This window comes from Natator depressus, chromosome 5 (assembly GCF_965152275.1).
Source record: "Natator depressus isolate rNatDep1 chromosome 5, rNatDep2.hap1, whole genome shotgun sequence".
In the NCBI taxonomy this organism is placed as follows: domain Eukaryota; kingdom Metazoa; phylum Chordata; order Testudines; family Cheloniidae; genus Natator; species Natator depressus.
The window spans coordinates 26,323,997-26,342,548 of NC_134238.1; the positions used below are offsets into that span (position 1 = coordinate 26,323,997).

The 18,552-nt window shown below is 40.9% G+C and overlaps 1 protein-coding gene across 3 annotated transcripts in view; it reads right to left on the minus strand.

The window, feature by feature from the left end:
- Window positions 1–474: 474 nt before the first annotated feature.
- GDNF (glial cell derived neurotrophic factor) overlaps window positions 475–18,552 on the minus strand; it is a 28,038-nt gene continuing 9,960 nt past the window's right edge. For all 3 annotated transcript variants that reach the window (XM_074953916.1, XM_074953915.1, XM_074953914.1), the window contains one exon: window positions 475–1,389. In XM_074953916.1, coding sequence (XP_074810017.1) covers window positions 905–1,384 — 480 coding nt within the window. In that variant the 5' untranslated portion in view covers window positions 1,385–1,389 and the 3' untranslated portion in view covers window positions 475–904. The remainder of the gene's footprint in view (window positions 1,390–18,552) is intronic.

Genomic DNA, 18,552 nt, shown 5'->3' on the forward strand with positions numbered 1-18,552 from the left:
TAATAAATAACAATAACTTAAATCTCAATAAATATCTTCTGTATATTTATGTCTTTGAATGGATGCATTGCATCAAGTAGTCTGTTCACTCACAATGACCAAATATTAAAGGAGTTATGTAAGTGACATTAGTCCTTTGTAAACCAAAAGAAACACATTTTGCATTTGTGTAGGCCAGGCTCATTGTTTCTATTATTCTACTAGGAGTGAGTGCTTAAAAACACAACTTGTTTTCAGAGGTAATAGAAGAATTAAATCTGATACTTAACTGTTTTGAAGAAATGTGAGCTATAAATAACCTAAATCAAACAGTAAGTGAAACTGTTTTGTATTGATTTTCCCCGGATGAACTTTAGCTGATTAATTTTGACACTTAACTTTTTTTTATTACATAGTATATGTGTAAGGTTAAATCAGGCATCTCCAGTGTTTTGGAATAACCATTTAACAAGCAATATTACAGTATCTTGGAGTGAAGCTAATACCACTTGAGCTTACCATTATTAATGCTACCCCTGTTTTTATAACTTAATAAAAAAAGAACAAGGCATGATATTTAATAGGTTGTGTTTTTAAGCACATTCCTAGCTGATTCAACTCTCGTTGATAGTGGACCATGTCAAATGAAATAGTGATAGCAACCTCCACCCATCCATTGTGAAACTCCACCCCTGAGCTTTGATGCCTTTTATTTGCTTTCCTGTAGAAATTAAAAGTTCCAACTTTTCTATCCTGTCCAGTTTTCTGTGCTGGATCTTGTCCTACCAGGCTCCCATGACATTTGTTTTCCTACATCCTTGGTCCTCTTTCTCAGTTCTGAACAGAAGTTTCCTTGGGAACCTTGGTCCTGTTCTTTGCATTGTAGTAGGAATGCAATATTGTAATAATCTCAAAAAAAAAAAAATCAGACGCATCCACATCTTTTAGCGGAATGTTTTTTCAATATATGGTAAACCAAGTTATCGTCCAAAAATGAAAGGTCATCATCGTAGGCAGTGGGTCTGCAGCAAGCTTGCCTCACTTTATCATTGACCAGCTTTTTCTTTCTGGTTAAATTTTTTAAAATTTTGTCATATGTGGTCTCGGCTGCATCACAAGATCCACTGCAGTACCGGAAAATCAGCTCTTCTTTGGTTTCATATCCCAAATCCAAGTCAGTCACATTTAAATGTATTTCTGTTAAGACACAACCTCGATTTTTGCCCTTTTGAGCTCTCCGTCCCTTTTTACTGGAATTTTCTGTATTAACTGGTGCATTTTGCCGACTTCTCTCCCGCTTAGAAAAAATTGGAGTTTGTTTATCTGGTGATCTTCTTAGTCTTTTTATAGTGGCTTGAATAAAGTCCACTACATTGTCAAACTGATCTGGATAATCCTCTGGCATGTTAGCTATTTGAAAAAGAAAGAGAGAACAGGTTTGTTAGATGTGGATGGTGATTTTTATTTCTCCTAGAAGTTTTAATCAAAGTCCACTACAACTTGACCAATATTATAACTCAACAAAATGTCATGCCTATGGAAGCTATTCTATCAATTTATTTCAAAAAGTATACATAGCAGGTCCAAAAACTGGGAAAGAAAAAGGTGACAAGGTATAAATGTTAGATGAGCAGACCTACTGTAAAATGGTCACATAGACCTTCCTGGTCTACTGTAGATAAGGGCTCCCTCTGATTATCATTCTGTTTAGAAAGACTAACAATGGATAAAGGATATGCTCCTGGAATGATGGCAGTGGTAGAAAGAAGCTGTCTGTAGCTAACTTGCTGGTCAAGTTGAGTTATTGCCCCTGGCTAAATGCTTGCTTTCTGATGCAGCTGAGGATGTTGTTATCAGAGCTGGTTGAAAATTTTCACGCGGAAGAGTTTTCTGTCGGAGAATAATGATTTGCCAAAATTGAAAATTTTGGCAGGAATGTACATTTTGTTAAAATTTTCATGGGAAATTATTGAAACATTTCATTTTGACTTTTATGTTTTGATATGCTAAAATACAGTATATCAAAATGAAACATTTTGATAGTCTGAAACTAAATATTTTAGGAGTATTTTATTTCATGAAAAATTCTGAGATTTCAACTTTTCATACCAATTGGAAACCAAACCAATTTTGAAATTCGGACATTTCCAGTGGGATAGAAATTTGGACTCTCAACAAGCTCAAGTTATTATGCTGTAAATTTAACTAAGGCTACATCTACACTACAGCCAGGATCGACGCTCTGAGATCAATCTACCAGGGTCGATTTAGCGGGTCTAGTGAAGACCCGCCAAATCAACAGCAAATCTCTCTCCAGTCGACCCCTGTACTGTACCCCCAACAAGAAGGGTAAGGTAAGTCGATGGGAGAGAGTTTCTCTCTTTCACCTCCCGCAGTACCTCAACCTAAGGTACGTCGACTCCAGCTACGTTATTCACATAACTGGAGTTGCATAGCATAGGTCGATTTACCACGGTAGTGTAGACATAGCTTAAGTGAAAGGGTGACTGGAGCCATTATATGGGTATCATTTTATTATTTAATCTAAATACATAAATAAATATACCACAGGAGTTCTTGCCTCATGCACAGTGCCAGAACTTTGTTCATTGAAGGCATGCATCCTTTGCAAGGATCAGAGGGAAGATACCTGTGGATTTACCCCTCAACAGCTGGATGACAGGTAGGATGGTAGTGGATTGTGTTGACAAAATCTTCACAGATGCCAGAGCAGATTGCCATCTGTGAAGTTGCTTTCAGAGGGTCAGATCCTTAAACACACACACAGCTGTACACTTCCTTCTCCAACACAGGACCACACCATCACCACCAAGATGGTCCAGTGCTTAGATGAGATCAGCTCATGGATGAAGAACAGCTGGTTGAAGCTAAAGCTGAGCTGTTGCTGGTGGGCAGAGAAAAGCATTTTGAAGAGTTTGCAGCCACAGTGCAGTCTCCTTTGGTTGAAGATACACACCCACAATTGGTCAATTCAGTCCATAGTTTAAGCATGCTCTTGGGTGCCTCACTGACCCAAGCTCTCACATAGCCATATCTGTGAATAATGCTTTCTACTTTCTCTGGTTGCCTAGGAGATTCCGTCCTGTCCCGGCAAATAATGCCTTGGCCTCAGTTATTCACACTTTATTCACCTCTTGTCTGGACTACAGCAATGCAATTCATCTGGGCACAAAGACTTCAGCACTTAGGAAACTCCAACTAGTACAGAACGCTGCAGCACATCTCTTCCTCAACAAAGGTACCACAAACACACCAGACCTATCCTCCACTCTCCACACTGGCTCCCTACAGAATACTGAATCAAGTTCACATTCTCAGTCCTTATCTTCAAGGTACTCATTAACCTGGGCCCCAGGATATCTAACAGACTGCCTAAAGCGCCTGGATAAAGATCATAGTTGACAACTCCACTCCTGTGGCACAATGGAACTCACTACAATAAAGTAAAGCTCATCTGTGCAGGAGACAGAGCTATCTCTGGGGCCAGTCCAAGACTGTGGAATGAACTCCTCCAGGAACTGAGGACCATCCAAATCTTATCACCTTTCTCTAAGTGCAAGGTGCATTTCTTTGACCTGCCTTCTCTAACAGAAATACATAGCAACGTGTATATTTATATATTTTAAAATCAAGAATTCCACTGCATACACTTCTCCTCTTGGAGAGCGGATGAGAGAACAAACATGTGACAGATGCTAGGATGAAATTCAATAAGGAGAAATGCAAAGTACTCCACTTAGGAAGGAAAGGGATCTGGGCATCATAGTGGACCACAAGCTAAATATGAGTCAACAGTGTAACACTGTTGCAAAAAACCCCCAAACAAACAAAAAAACCCCAAACATTATTCTGGGATGTATTAGCAGAAGTGTTGTAAGCAAGACACGAGAAGTAATTCTTCCACTCTATTCCGCACTGATTAGGCTTCAACTGGAGTATTGTGTCAAGTTCTGGGCACCACATTTCAGGAAAGATGTGGAAAAACTGGAGAAAGTCCAGAGAAGAGCAACAAAAATGATTAAAGGTGTTGAAAACATGACCTATGAGGGAAGATTGAAAATATTGGGTTTGTTTAGTCTGGAAAAGAGAAGACAGAGGGGACATAACAGTTTTCAAGTACATAAAAGGTTACAAGGAGGAGGGAGAAAAATTGTTCTTCTTAACCGCTGAGGATAGAACAAGAAGCAATGGGCTTAAATTGCAACAAGGGAGATTTAGGTTAGACATCAGAAAAAACTTCCTGTCAGGGTGGTTAAGCACTGGAATAAATTGCCTAGGGAGGTTGTGGAATCTCCATCACTGGAGATTTTTAAGAGCAGGTTAGACAAACACCTGTCAGGGATGGTCTAGATAATACTTAGTCCTGCCACAAGTGGCAGGCAACTGGGCTAGATGACCTCTTGAGTTCTCATCGAGGCCTGTGATTCTATGGTAGTTATGTTGCTTAGTGCACTACTGGAAGGTGCTCAGGTGAATGACGTACAAGAATTTATATAGAATAAAATAGAACAGAACATACACAGAGCCTGAGTGAAAGGGCTGTGCATATGGGAAATATGTGGGCATTTATGGTCTTAAACATCCTCCTTCCAAGCTCAAAGTATGGTGTAGGACTTCTGTGTATCTGGTTTGCAGTCTCACCTACAGTCCATACACAGGAGAAAGGACCAGTCAATTCAACAGGGCCTTGTATGTGAGGCTTGTGGTAATAGGATCAGCAGTGTTGCCAGCACTGCAAGTTCAAAAATGATGACTCCAAAAATCATGAAACTGACTTAAAAATCATGAGATTATTTTATTTTTACATCACATTTTTTAGGTCTGTTTTCTGATTTTTGAACTCATGGTGGGAATCACTTGTGTGTGTATGCATGTGCGCAGCATGTACATTTTATTGAACTTACTCTGAAACACAAAAATAAACAAAAGGGTGATGTTGAACATATCCTGCTTCCCTTTACTGCTGACTGTTGGAGGGCCTCATCCCACCTCCCTGGACAGGCTCCCCTAAACCCTCCCTGCTCCTGCCCAGGGAACTTTCAGTAGCTCTTTACCCTGGACACTATCCCCTTCTCGCCTCTCTCCACCAAGGTGCTGCCCCTGACCAGCTCCCTCCCCACTTAGCTCCTTCCATCCAATGGGTTCAATCCCCTGCCTGCTCTGTCCCTCCTCTGGACATGTGCATTCCCACCTGCTCCCGCCCAGGGACAATGTCCCTTCCTCTCTCCTACCCCCAGGTAAGGAGCCCAGTGCAGTGGATGGACTGCAGAGAGCAGCATTTTGTAGGGGAGTGAAAGGGGCAAGGAGCGGGTGCTGCCCCCGAGCACCCTCCCTACAGCTTCCTCTGCCCATGTGGGCTACTGCTTCTCAGCTTTGCCCAGGCAGAGCAACCTCTGTTGGAGGCAGCTGGAACTGCAGTCCAATTCCAGCAGCTAGGGCTGCCAACAGCAGTATTAGTGAGCGAAGCTAGAGCTGCAGCATCAGTCCTGAGTTGGGTCCCCAAAGATCATGAGAATGGCTTAAAAATCATAAGTGTTGGGTTCAGACTGTTCAGACTGCTGGCATGTAACATTAAAAAGGTTGCAGAGCAATTTTTAAACTAAGAGATGGGGGAAAGACTATTGCTGCAGAGGAACATGTGGATCGGACAGAGACTTCTCTTAGACAACATTTCTCAATACTTTAAATGACTGCTTCTTGGAGCAGCTGGTACAGGAACCCACAAGGGGAGAGGCAATTCTCGATTTAGTCCTGAGGAGAGAGCAGGATCTGCTCCAAGAGTTAACTATAACAGGACCACTTGGAAATAGTGACCACAGTATAAAAACATTTAACATTCTTGTGGTGGGAAAAACATCTCAGCAGCCCAACACTGTGGCATTTAATTTCAGAAAGGGGAACTATGCAAAAATGAGGAGGTTAGTTAAACAGAAATTAAAAGGTACAGTGACTAGAGTGAAATCCCTGCAAGCTGCATGGACACTTTTCAAAGATACCATAATAGAGGCCCAACTTAAATGTATACCCCAAATTAAAAAACACAGTAAAAACTAAAAAAGAGCCACCATGGCTTAACAACCATGTAAAAGAAGCAGTGAGAGATAACAAGGCATCTTTTAAAAAGTGGAAGTCAAATCCTAATGAGGTAAATAGAAAGCAGCATAAACACTGCCAAATTAAGTGTAAAAATGTAATAAGAAAAGCCAAAAAGGAGTTTGAAGAACAGCTAGCCAAAAACTCAAAAGGTGGTAATAAAATGTTTTTTAAGTACATCAGAAGCAGGAAGCCTGCTAAACAACCAGTGGGGCCCCTGGATGATCAAGATACAGAAGGAGCATTTAAAGACGATAAAGTCATTGCGGAGAAACTAAATGAATTCTTTGCTTCAATCTTCACGGTTGAGGATGTTAGGGAGATTACCAAACCTGATCCGTCCTTTGTAGGTGACAACTCTGAGGAATTGTCACAGATTGAAGTGTCATTAGAGAAGGTTTTGGAATTAGTTGGTAAACTTAACAGTAACAAGTCACCGGGACCAGATGGCATTCACCCAAGAGTTCTGAAAGAACTCAAATGTGATATTGCAGAACTCTTAACTATGGTTTGTAACCTGTCCTTTAAATCAGCTTCTGTACCCAAAGACTGGAAGATAGCTAATGTAACACCAATATTTTAAAAGGGATGTAGAAGTGATCCCTGCAATTACAGACTGGTAAGTCTAACGTCAGTACCAGGCAAATTAGTTGAAACAATAATAAAGAATTAAATTGTCAGACTCATAGAAGAACATAAATTGTTGGGCAAAAGTCAACATGGTTTCTGTAAAGGGAAATCATGTTTTACTAATCTATTAGAGTTCTCTGAAAAGGTCAACAAACGTGGACAATAGGGATCCAGTGGACATAGTGTACTTAGATTTCCAAAAAGCCTTTGACAAGGTCCCTCACCAAATGCTCTTACGTTAATTAAGTTGTCATGGGATAAGAGGGAAGATCTTTTCATGGATTGAGAACTGGTTAAAAGACAGGGAACAAAGGGTAGGAATAAATGGTAAATATTCAGAATGGAGAGGGGTAACTAGTGGTGTTCCCCAAGGGTCAGTCCTAGGACCAATCCTATTCAACTTATTCATAAATGATCTGGAGAAAGTGGTAAACAGCGAGGTGGCAAAGTTTGCAGATGATACTAAACTGCTCAAGATAGTTAAGACCAAAGCAGACTGTGAAGAACTTCAAAAAGATCTCACAAAACTAAGTGATTGGGCAACAAAATGGCAAATGAAATTTAATGTGGATAAATGTAAAATAATGCACACTGGAAAAAATAACCCCAACTATACATACAATATGATGGGGGCTAATTTAGCTACAACTAATCAGGAAAGAGATCTTGGAGTCAACATGGACAGTTCTTTGAAGACATCCACGCAGTGTGCAGCGGCAGTCAAAAAAGCAAACAGGATGTTAGGAATCATTTAAAAAGGGATAGAGAATAAGATGGAGAATATCTTGTTGCCCTTATATAAATCCATGGTATGCCCACATCTCGAATACTGTGTACAGATGTGGTCTCCTCATCTCGAAAAAGATATACTGGCATTAGAAAAGGTTCAGAGAAGGGCAACTAAAATGATTAGGGGTTTGGAACAGGTCCCATATGAGGAGAGATTAAAGAGACTAGGACTTTTCAGCTTGGAAAAGAGGAGACTAAAGAGGGATATGATAGAGGTATATAAAATCATGAGTGGTGTGCTGAAAGTGAATAAGGAAAAGTTATTTATTTGTTCCCATAGTATAAGAGCTAGGGGCCACGAAAAGAAATTAATGGGCAGCAGGTTTAAAACAAATAAAAGGAATTTCTTCTTCACACAGTCAACCTGTGGAACTCCTTGCCTGAGGAGGTTGTGAAGGCTAGGACTATAACAGGGTTTAAAAGAGAACTAGATAACCTCCATGAATTTAAGTCCATTAATGGCTATTAGCCAGGATGGGTATGGAATGGTGTCCCTAGCCTCTGTTTGTCAGAGGGTGGAGATGGATGGCAGGAGAGAGATCACTTGATCATTACCTGTTAGGTTCGCTCCCTCTGGGGCACCTGGCACTGGCACTGTTGGCAAACAGGATACTGGGCTGGATGGACCTTTGGTCTGACCCAGTATGGCCATTCTTATGTTCATTTTATTTGCCTTTTGTTTTTTTGAGACTTTAAGGTACACTCAGGCAATGCTTTTGCCACAACCATTAGGGTAAATTTTAGAAATGTACTTTTTGAAAAAAATGAAACCTGATATTTTCATCTAATCACTTGTCTCCAGGAGCTAGGGCTTTAACATATACATCAGATATCATGAAACTCATGATAAAGTTAAAAGAGTTGGCAACACTGATAGCCACACATTCCCCTGCCAAACAACAATGGCCCCACTAATTTTCCTATGTAGAGAGCTACCAAAGAGTTCTGCTCCATGGCTCTCAGAGGATCATCATGTTCTCTGGGGAAGTTCTCTACTACATTCCCCAAGTCTGCATTTCTAGTTGATTAGAGGCATCAAGTGCCAGAGAGGATTTGGCCCTGAGCCCCTGTTAAAAAACAATTTATACTGCATACAAGAAGAATTTATAAATAAAGTAGGTCCAAATGTCATTTTGGAACAGCAGACTCCAACACGGCCATGTTCCAAATAAGGCAGAAACTAAATTGTCCCATCTGTCTCTAAGGGGAAACTATCAGAGCAAATCTGGCACAAAATTCAGGTTTTATAAAGCTAATCTTTTAATTCCACTGTCAACAGATTTTTTGAAAAAAATCCCTTGCAGTGGTGACAACCCAGACAAGAGTATTAGTACAAAAAACCCTCAAAGCAAAAGTGACCAGAAATTTATTTTATTGGGAGAAGCTGGATCTTCAGCACTTTTGAAAATCTGATCACTTGTTTAGGTGTCTAACTAGTGATGTAGGAGCCTAACTTAAGTGCTCACTTTTGAAAATCTTGGCCATCAGGTTTTAGAGAAAAGGCTTAAATCCCACTCATTGCGAAATAGGTATCAGTAAAAGATGCCTTTTCACTAAAATGTAATTTTGAATTGAAACAATTTTTTCTGTTCCATGCAATTATTTTAGGAAAGGAATAATTTTGTATATTTATCTACAGTAGAACCTCAGAGTTATGAACACCTTCGGAATGGAGGTTGTTCGTAGCTCTGAAATGTCTGTAATTCTGAACAAAACATGGTCCAAAAGTTCACAACTGAACATTGACTTAATACAGCTTTGAAACTTACTATGCAGAAGAAAAATGCTGCTTTCCCTTTATCTTTTTAGTAGCTTACATTTAACATCATACAGTACTGTATTTGTTTGGTTGGGTTTTTTGGTCTCTGTTGCTGTCTTATTGTGTACTTCCAGGTATGTGATTGGTCAGTTTGTAACTCTGAGGTTCTACTGTACATATTTTTTTACTTTCTATGTTAACTGGAATTGTGCGTAGTGCTTTAATGTATCTTAAATGGTTGTTATGTTACCATGTCTAAACATCATTTACATTATTAACCCCAAAGTTCAGGGGGTTTGATTCAGCCCATTATAATGATAGGGGTTGTTTGCAAATTTCAGATCCAGACCTGGGTTTGGCTCAAAGGCTCCTTTTTCCAAAATAAGGTCCAAAGTTTTAGTTCAGACCCCTCTCAACTTAAACTCTACTTCCATTTTGACCATGGTGAGCCCAGGAGGGTCTGGTTGTTCTCCCATTAGCCTCTCAAGCATTTTGATCATTCTGTTGCATACATTTATAAGCTAGAAAGAAATGGGTTGTGAAGGGGGAAAAAAAGACTCATTTAGAAATATTTTTCAGTAATAAGCCTATCAAACAGAAATTAGAATCAAATCCCTGGAAATAAACTCACCTATCACATATGCTTAAACTAGCTATTCTGAAAAGTTATCAGGATTTAAACAATTAAAATAACACCAGTCTGAAGACTGACTTTGCTTTTATGCTTTGCATGAAAATGTGTGGGGGCAAAGAGTGAAACAGAAACATGTCAGTTCTATTCATTAAAAAATATAACATCAAAGATGCCAAGGTCAGTTTGTCTTTAAATGATTAATACTGTTCTAGTTCATTACCTTATTCACTGATTTGTCAGCTCTCAAAGAGACATTACATTCTTTCCTGTAACTTAGAATTCCCATAGAAACTGACACAGTCATTGGTGTCACCTGTCTCTCATCAAGGTGAAGTGTTAAGTATCCTGATGCATCTGACTCCTAGACCTTTTAATGTCAGATACAATGAGCCAGTACTGGAAAAAGTACTGAATTAAAATAGCTTTTGTAATTTTTCCTTTTGTGGTTACAAGGATTTTCTCTTTATAGCTCACTAGCTTGAAAGTCCATCATATGCTAGGGTTTGATCAATAAATCAGTTGATAGTTATGGCTAATCTGCCTATTAAGTCACATTTTTAAATTTGTGTCCAGCCTTTTACAGGGTTTGCATTTGTTTCCCGTTATCTTTCTACCTCCTCAACTGTGCTTCTCAGTTCACAGTAGTTGCGAGAAAATCAGATTCCATCTGTTTGCCGTAAAAGAAGGAAACGAGGGCAGCGGTTCTCCAACTGTGGGTTGGGACCCCATTTAACTGTGGGTTGGGACCCCATTTAACTGTGGGTTGGGACCCCATGGTTGAAGCTGAAGCCAGAGCTCCACTCCCACCCAGGGCAGCGGGGTTCGGGCTCTGGCCCCCTCTCCCTCCATCTGGGGCGGCAGGGCTTGGGCTCCAGGGCTTGGGCTCTGTCCCCCCACCCGGAGTCATGTAGTAACTTTGTTGTCAGAAGGGGGTCATGGTGCAATGAAGTTTGAGAACCCCTGAAATAGGGCCTTATCTCCACTACCAGGGTAAGTCTACCTAAGTTACACTACTCCAGCTACATGAATAATATAGCTGGAATTGACGTAGCTTAGGTCGACTTACTACAGTGTCTACACTGCGCTGCATTGACAAGACGCTTTCCTGTCAACTTACCTTATTCTTCTTGCTCCGGTGCAGTACCGGAGTCGACCAGAGAGTGCTCTCTGGTCGATTTAGTGGGTCTTCACTTGGCCCACTAAATAGACACCCACTGTATCGATTACAGGAGCATCGATCCCCGGTAAGTATAGACATGGCCAAAGAGAAGTGACAGAAAAATCCCATTTGCTAAACTTCACTTGCTGTCATCTGTGGCTGTATTAGGGAAAAACATGTTCAGGAGAGTTGAGTAAAGTAGATACAAATTTGTTCAAGGTGAGAGGTCTACAGTAGAGGACTTCTCAGGCCTAATTTTGAGGCCTGACTCAGACACAAACTGGACCCAATACCACGCAACCCAACCCAAGCACAAGAGGGTAGAGTTGTTTTCCAACCCAACCATGAACCAGAATCAGTGCTGATGCCACCTCCTGCCCATTGGGTTGGTGCAGCAGCAGCTGCATATGCCGGTGGCTGCATGCCCCGTTCCTATTGTGCATGCCCCACGCTGTGCTGTATGTGCACTACAGAGTGGTGCTGAGATTTCTCTGGCACGGTCACTCTGCAACACACACAGCACAGCCAGGTCATGGAGGATGGCAGGAGCGGGGCACACACAAAGGCAGGAAGTGGAGAGCCAACTCACCCCAACCTGAGCCTGAGAGAATCCAGTTGTTTTCCCACCCACTCTGACCCAGACCTGGGTCCCATCGGGTTTAGATCAGGTTGCAGGGCTCTAATCTTTGTGAGTTGGCTTACCAGTTGATCACTAGTTGGCCAATCTGAGTGACTAACAGTGTTCAAACTGAATCCATTCACAAAATCTCCATTTGACTTAAGTAAGAACAAAATTGAGCCCCGGGGGAGGGGACCCTGTTTTGGCAGCTGCAGATCCTAAATTTGATATTGGTATGTGATAGGATTAGTCCAAGCAGCAAAAATACTTTTGTTGGACAGTTAGATTTTTCTTCTTCCTCTCATCCCAGGACATCTTTGCAGACACAGGAAGCAGTACAATGTCACCATTCATTCCTGTTCAGGACTTGTTTCTTCATTAAGCCCAGCCTGGTCATATTCCTGCATAAAATGTTCCTCCATCTAGTCGGTGGTTGGCCTCTAGGTCAGATTGCATTTGCATTATTTTCTTTGGCATGCTATCATTTGTTTTTCTGCAGTGTTCTCACCATCATAATCTTTCTCAGTTGTTGCTAATCCCATTGTCACACACTGAGATGTGGATGGTGTGTCCTAGTGGTTGGAACAGAATCTGTTGGGCAGAACTGGACTTGTGGTCAGGAGACAAGCCAATGGTCAGAGCCAGGAGTTGGGAACCAGAACAGAACCAAAGAGCAGAACCAGAGTCATGGTCAGGGGACAATCTAGTGATCAGAGCCAGGAGTTAGGAGTTCAGAAGTAGGCAGGGACTAGGGCTGGAAGCAGGTCTGGTGCAGCTGCAGGTATGGAACGCATTGAACAGCCACTGTGCTGCTGTTCCTACAAGGCTTAAATGGTGATCTGTTGGCTCTTTTGTCCAACCAGGGAGCACAGTCACATAGTGAGGGTTTATTGGGCAGCAGAGCTCATGTGATTGCCAGGCAACCAAGCCCAGAGGCAGCTGAGTACCTGACATCCATATCTTGATTTGACATCCTACTCTCCTTCTAATTTCTTCGTTTGTCTTAACATTATTTCATCTTATACTTGCTATCTTCCAAAGAAGTCTCATCTCTACTGCCTTCAGCCTTCTGATGTTTTTTTCCTTTTAATGCAGCTGCCATTCATACTATAAAGTAATACTGTTAATACACCGGTTAGTACATCGTTTTTTTCACTTTTGGTACTAAATGTAATGTTTTTATCAGTCCATAATTTCATCAATTTTTGTGCATCAGCTTCTATGCAGCACTTGTATATAAAGGACATCTTCTATTAACTTCATTCTTGATGGAACCATCAGCACTTATCAAGCTTCCTAAATACACATAATATTTTACTTGTTCTGTGATTTCACTGGCTGCTGCATTTCAGCAATTCATCTATTGTCCCTTGTCCAAGATACAACCACTTTGTCTTCTTGGCATATATTGTAAGTCAGTCGACTACAACAATTTTCCAAAGTAGAGTATAATCATTAATTCAAATGTGTCTGCCAATAGTACAATGTTATCTACATAAACTAAAGAGCTTAACTCTAGATTACCCAGTGTTACACCATCCAAATCACCTATCATTCTTAATGTCCAGTTTAAGAAATGATGAAAACATAGGTGAATCCTTGTCCCCTTGCTTTGACTTGAATCAATTGCTTAATTTTCCATTTGTTCTTATGGCACTGTAGGAATCTTTGTACATAACTTTTATAATTGCAGTTATCCTATCTGGAACACTACATGATTTTACTACTTTCCATAATGCTTCCCTCCAAACTGAATCAAATGCTTCTGTGAAGTCAAAGAAAACAACAAATGTCTCTAATCCCCATTCTCACTTTTTTCCATTAACTGTCAGACTGTGAATATCTGATCAATGCAACTGCAGCCTGCTCTGAAGCCACATGGGCCTTACTGCTGCCCCTAAAACTGGTCATAATCTGTTGACTGTTATTTACATCATGATATTTCCCAGTACTGATGATAATAAGTACAGTATTGCATAAAGTGATGAAGAAATCACAAAGATTGGATAAGCAAAAATTCTGGAAAGAAGATGCTCAGCAACTACAGGAGGCATCAAGAAAACAAGATATGAAAATGATATACAATAAAGTTAAGTTGTATGGAAACACAATCAGGCCAATGATCCTAGCGGGAAGAGAGGCTAATCTGTTGAACTGACAAATTCTGAAGTGGAGCTGAAAGTATGGAAGGAGCATTTTTGACAAAGTGCTGAACCTTGTATTCATTCAGATGCAAACATTCTGGACATCTAGATAAACAGGGCAACGTATAAGGCTGTATGGATATCACCACCAAACCACCATCAGACGAAGAAATAGAAAAAGCAGTGGAACCATTAAAAAATGGGAAAGCTGCAGGAATAGACGATAACAACAGCTAAGCTGCTAAAAGTCAACAGGGCAAATGCTATCAAAGCAATAGGAAAAATATATAAGAAGGTATGGGAGCAAGAGGCGTTACCGAATGACTGTCTAATGGCAATAGTTGTACCAGTCTTGAAGAAAGTACATTCTGCCAATCTGAATAAGTATAGATACATAGATTTTTATTAAAGGCTTATAGTATGGAAAAGTGTTACTTTTAACTAATTATAATGTCGCAGTTTTTCAGAGAAAGCATTATGATTTATTTTAATATATCTATTGTGGTAGCACCTAGAGGCCACATCTGAAATCAAGTCCCCACTGTGATAGGTACTATACTAAGAGACCATCTCTTCCCTTCAGAGCTTACGATGTGAATAGACAAGACAGGCAAAGGGTGAGAGAAGAAACAGAGATGAGGTGACCTGCCCTAGGTCACACAGCAGGTCAGTGATAGAACTGGAAACAGAACCCCAGTCCCACAGGATACTGGGCTAGGTGGACCTTTGGTCTGACCCAATGTGGCCGTTCTTATGTCTTAACCCCTGGACCATTCCTCCTCTCTAAACCCTTGTATTGTTCTAAAACAAGTATGGGAATCTGTATCACTGAAGTACATGTCCAGTGTCAGGCAGGTTCACATGTCTGTAAGCTGAATATTCTGTTTCATCACTATTTTTATAACAATCTCATCACTATGGTATCTGAGAACCTTAAATAGGTGTTTATTACTCTAGCAGCACCTGAAACCTATGAGCCTCTTGCTATTAGCCAGCACTATAGCAATGAACATGTAGCCAGCTAATAGACATTACTGAGATTTCTAGGAGAGTAGTCTGTGATGGCCATAAAGAAATTCCTTCTGTGATTTCTGGTACAAAAATCCTCCAGCAGTTCAGCTCTCAAGTAATGTCATCAAAGCCCCTCACTAGAGTGACCTAGCTGCCAATCTACTACTATTAACATATTCAAGGTGAAAAATGTATTGGCAAAAAAATATAGAATTATCTCCCCAATTAAAATACATAATATCTAATCAATACCAATCAAATGCATTCTGGCCCAGGAACAGGCACAAGGTCCAGGAGGCAGATTGTGCCTCTTTCATAGTCTGCTTGCCAGGTTGTTCCTGGAACAGTACACTACCATACTCCCCCATGCACAGGGCTTGTAGCAAAGCCATGATTGAACCCTGACTATGTGAATCTCAGTTGATTTCAGTGATGGTTTTGCATTATGAATAATACTGTATTTTTCTATTATGCTCTTTTACTTCCCAAATTTCAGCATTTTTAGAGTTTGTGTCTGGATAATGAACATACTATTAGCATGTATGTTTCTCAGTATGAAACCTGTTAGCATACAAGCTGATAATGTTTTCATACTATTACAATAAATAGTGCATAGAACTAAAACAGGTGCCACGTGTTCTACTGCAGGGCATCCCAAACTGTGATCCATGGACCACTGGTAGCCCATGGAGCACTTGACAGTGACCTGCAGAGACGAGTCTGTTCACAGGATGGCTCTTATCCTTTCCCAGTTTCCACACAGTATTAAAATATGGCCAAACATCCAGACCTAATATAACTTTTCCAGGTAGGCAATTGTTGTCACTAGAGAGTTGTTACGTGATTGTGAATGGGAGCGAAGGTGGTCCTCACATTTATCAATGAAAGGGAATGTGCTATGTGCCATTTGTGAATCAGAGGGAATATATCCACGAGAAAAATTCTCTGTTAAGACGTGGCCTGCATTATGAAAAGATTTCGGAATCCCTTCTGTTCTGCAGCTATGCCCGGATTCAGCAAAGCACTTAACAGGCGTTCATCTTTAAACACATGCTTAAATCCTACTCATCACAGTGCTTATGCATGTTCTTAAATCCCATTGACTTCAAAGAAATTTAATTACAGTCTTAAAGTTAAGCACATATTTAAGTGTTGTGCTGAAAAGAGAGATAATTAAGCAAATGCTTAAGCTGAGTTGAGGTGGGACCTTATACCCTTTTAAAAAAATCTTTACTGAAATTTGTAACAGAATTTATCGACACCTATAGGATCTCTATGAAGTGTTCTTAAAACTACAATACCCACCTGGTGAAGTGAAGAAACAGACTGACAGAGCCAGAAGGGTACCCAGAAGTCACCTACTACAGGACAGGCCCAACAAAGAAAGTAACAGAATGCCACTAGCCGTCACCTACAGCCCCCAACTAAAACCTCTCCAGCGCATCATCAAGGATCTACAACCTATCCTGAAGGACAATCCCTCACTCTCACAGACCTTGGGAGACAGGCCAGCCCTCGCTTACAGACAGCCCCCCATCCTGAAGCAAATACTCACCAGCAACCACACACCGCACAACAAAAATACTAACCCAGTAACCAATCCCTGCAACAAACCCCATTGTCAACTCTGTCCACATATCTATTCAGGGGACACCATCATAGGACCTAACCACATCAGCCACACCATCAGGGGCTCATTCACCTGCACATCTACCAATGTGATATATGCCATCACGTGCCAGGAATTCCCCTCTGCCATGTACATTGGCCAAACCAGACAGTCTCTACTCAAAAGAATAAATGGACACAATTCAGATATCAAGAATTGTAACATTCAAAAACCAGTAGGAGAGCACTTCAATCTTCCTGGACACTCAATAACAGATTTAAAAGTGGCAATTCTTCAACAAAAAATCTTCAAAAACAGACTTCAACGAGAAACTGCAGAACTGGAATTAGTTTGCAAACTGGACGCCATCAAATTAGGCCTGAATAAAGACTGGGAGTGGATGGGTCACTACAAAAAGTAATTTTCCCTCTGCTGATACTCACACCTTCTTGTCAATTGTTGGAAATGGACGACGTCCACCTTGATTGCATTGGCCTCGTTAGCACTGACCCCCCACTTGCTAAGTCAACTCCATTCTTTTCATATGTATACTGCTTACTGTATTTTTCACTCCATGCATCTGCTGAAGTGGGTTTTAGCCCATGAAAGCTTATGCCCAAATAAATTTGTTAGTCTCTAAGGTTCCACAAGGACTATGTGAATGCACTATAAGGTGGGTAGAAAGTTGGCTAGATTGTCGGGCTCAACGGGTAGTGATCAATGGCTCCATGTCTAGTTGGCAGCCGGTGTCAAGTGGAGTGCCCCAGGGGTCGGTCCTGGGGCCGGTTTTGTTCAATATCTTCATAAATGATCTGGAGGATGGTGTGGATTGCACCCTCAGCAAATTTGTGGATGATACTAAACTGGGAGGAGTGGTAGATACGCTGGAGGGCAGGGATAGGATACAGAGGGACCTAGACAAATTGGAGGATTGGGCCAAAAGAAACCTGATGCGGTTCAATAAGGATAAGTGCAGGGTCCTGCACTTAGGACAGAAGAACCCCAATGCACAGCTACAGACTAGGGACCGAATGGCTATGCAGCAGTTCTGCGGAAAAGGACCTAGGGGTTACAGTGGACGAGAAGCTGGATATGAGTCAGCAGTGTGCCCTTGTTGCCAAGAAGGCCAATGGCATTTTGGGATGTATAAGTAGGGGCATAGCGAGCAGATCGAGGGACGTGATCGTTCCCCTCTATTCGACATTGGTGAGGCCTCATCTGGAGTACTGTGTCCAGTTTTGGGCCCCACACTACAAGAAGGATATGGATAAATTGGAGAGAGTCCAGCGAAGGGCAACAAAAATGATTAGGGGTCTGGAACACATGACTTATGAGGAGAGGCTGAGGGAACTGGGATTGTTTAGTCTCAGTGGTAGAAGAGGACAGGACAAGGAGTAATGGTCTCAAGTTGCAGTGGGGGAGGTTTAGGTTGGATATTAGGAAAAACTTTTTCACTAGGAGGGTGGTGAAACACTGGAATGCGTTACCTAGGGAGGTGGTAGAATCTCCTTCCTTGGAAGTTTTTAAGGTCAGGCTTGACAAAGCCTTGGCTGGGATGATTTGATTGGGGATTGGTCCTGCTTTGAGCAGGGGGTTGGACTAGATGACCTCCTGAGGTCCCTTCCAACCCTGATATTCTATGATTCTATGACTCCTCGTTGTTTTTATCATTACATAGTTCATTTTCATTCTTTTACCTTAAAACACACTAAGTCTCCTGTAATATTTTTTGTGCAACTGAATATCCTGTATGAACCTGTCTAAAGTATCTAGAGGTTTGTTTACTTCTGTTTTCCATCTTTATAACTAGGGAATGGTTTCCATGTTTCATTGAAATCTTCCCTTTTATTCTGCTTGCCATATATTGCTTTTTCATTAGATGCATATTTTACATCTAAGAAGATCCATTCTAGTCCTGATCTTTCCAGTGTCAAGGATTAACTGGTTTTGCCACCACTAAACATTTTGAAACCCACTCTATTTTAATATCTGATAAAACTGAGGATTCATATAACTGCATTATTTAATATTATCTTACTGATTGCCATTAGGATATTATCTCAGAATTATGAGATTCCTGTACAACTCTACATCTTTTTCAAGCA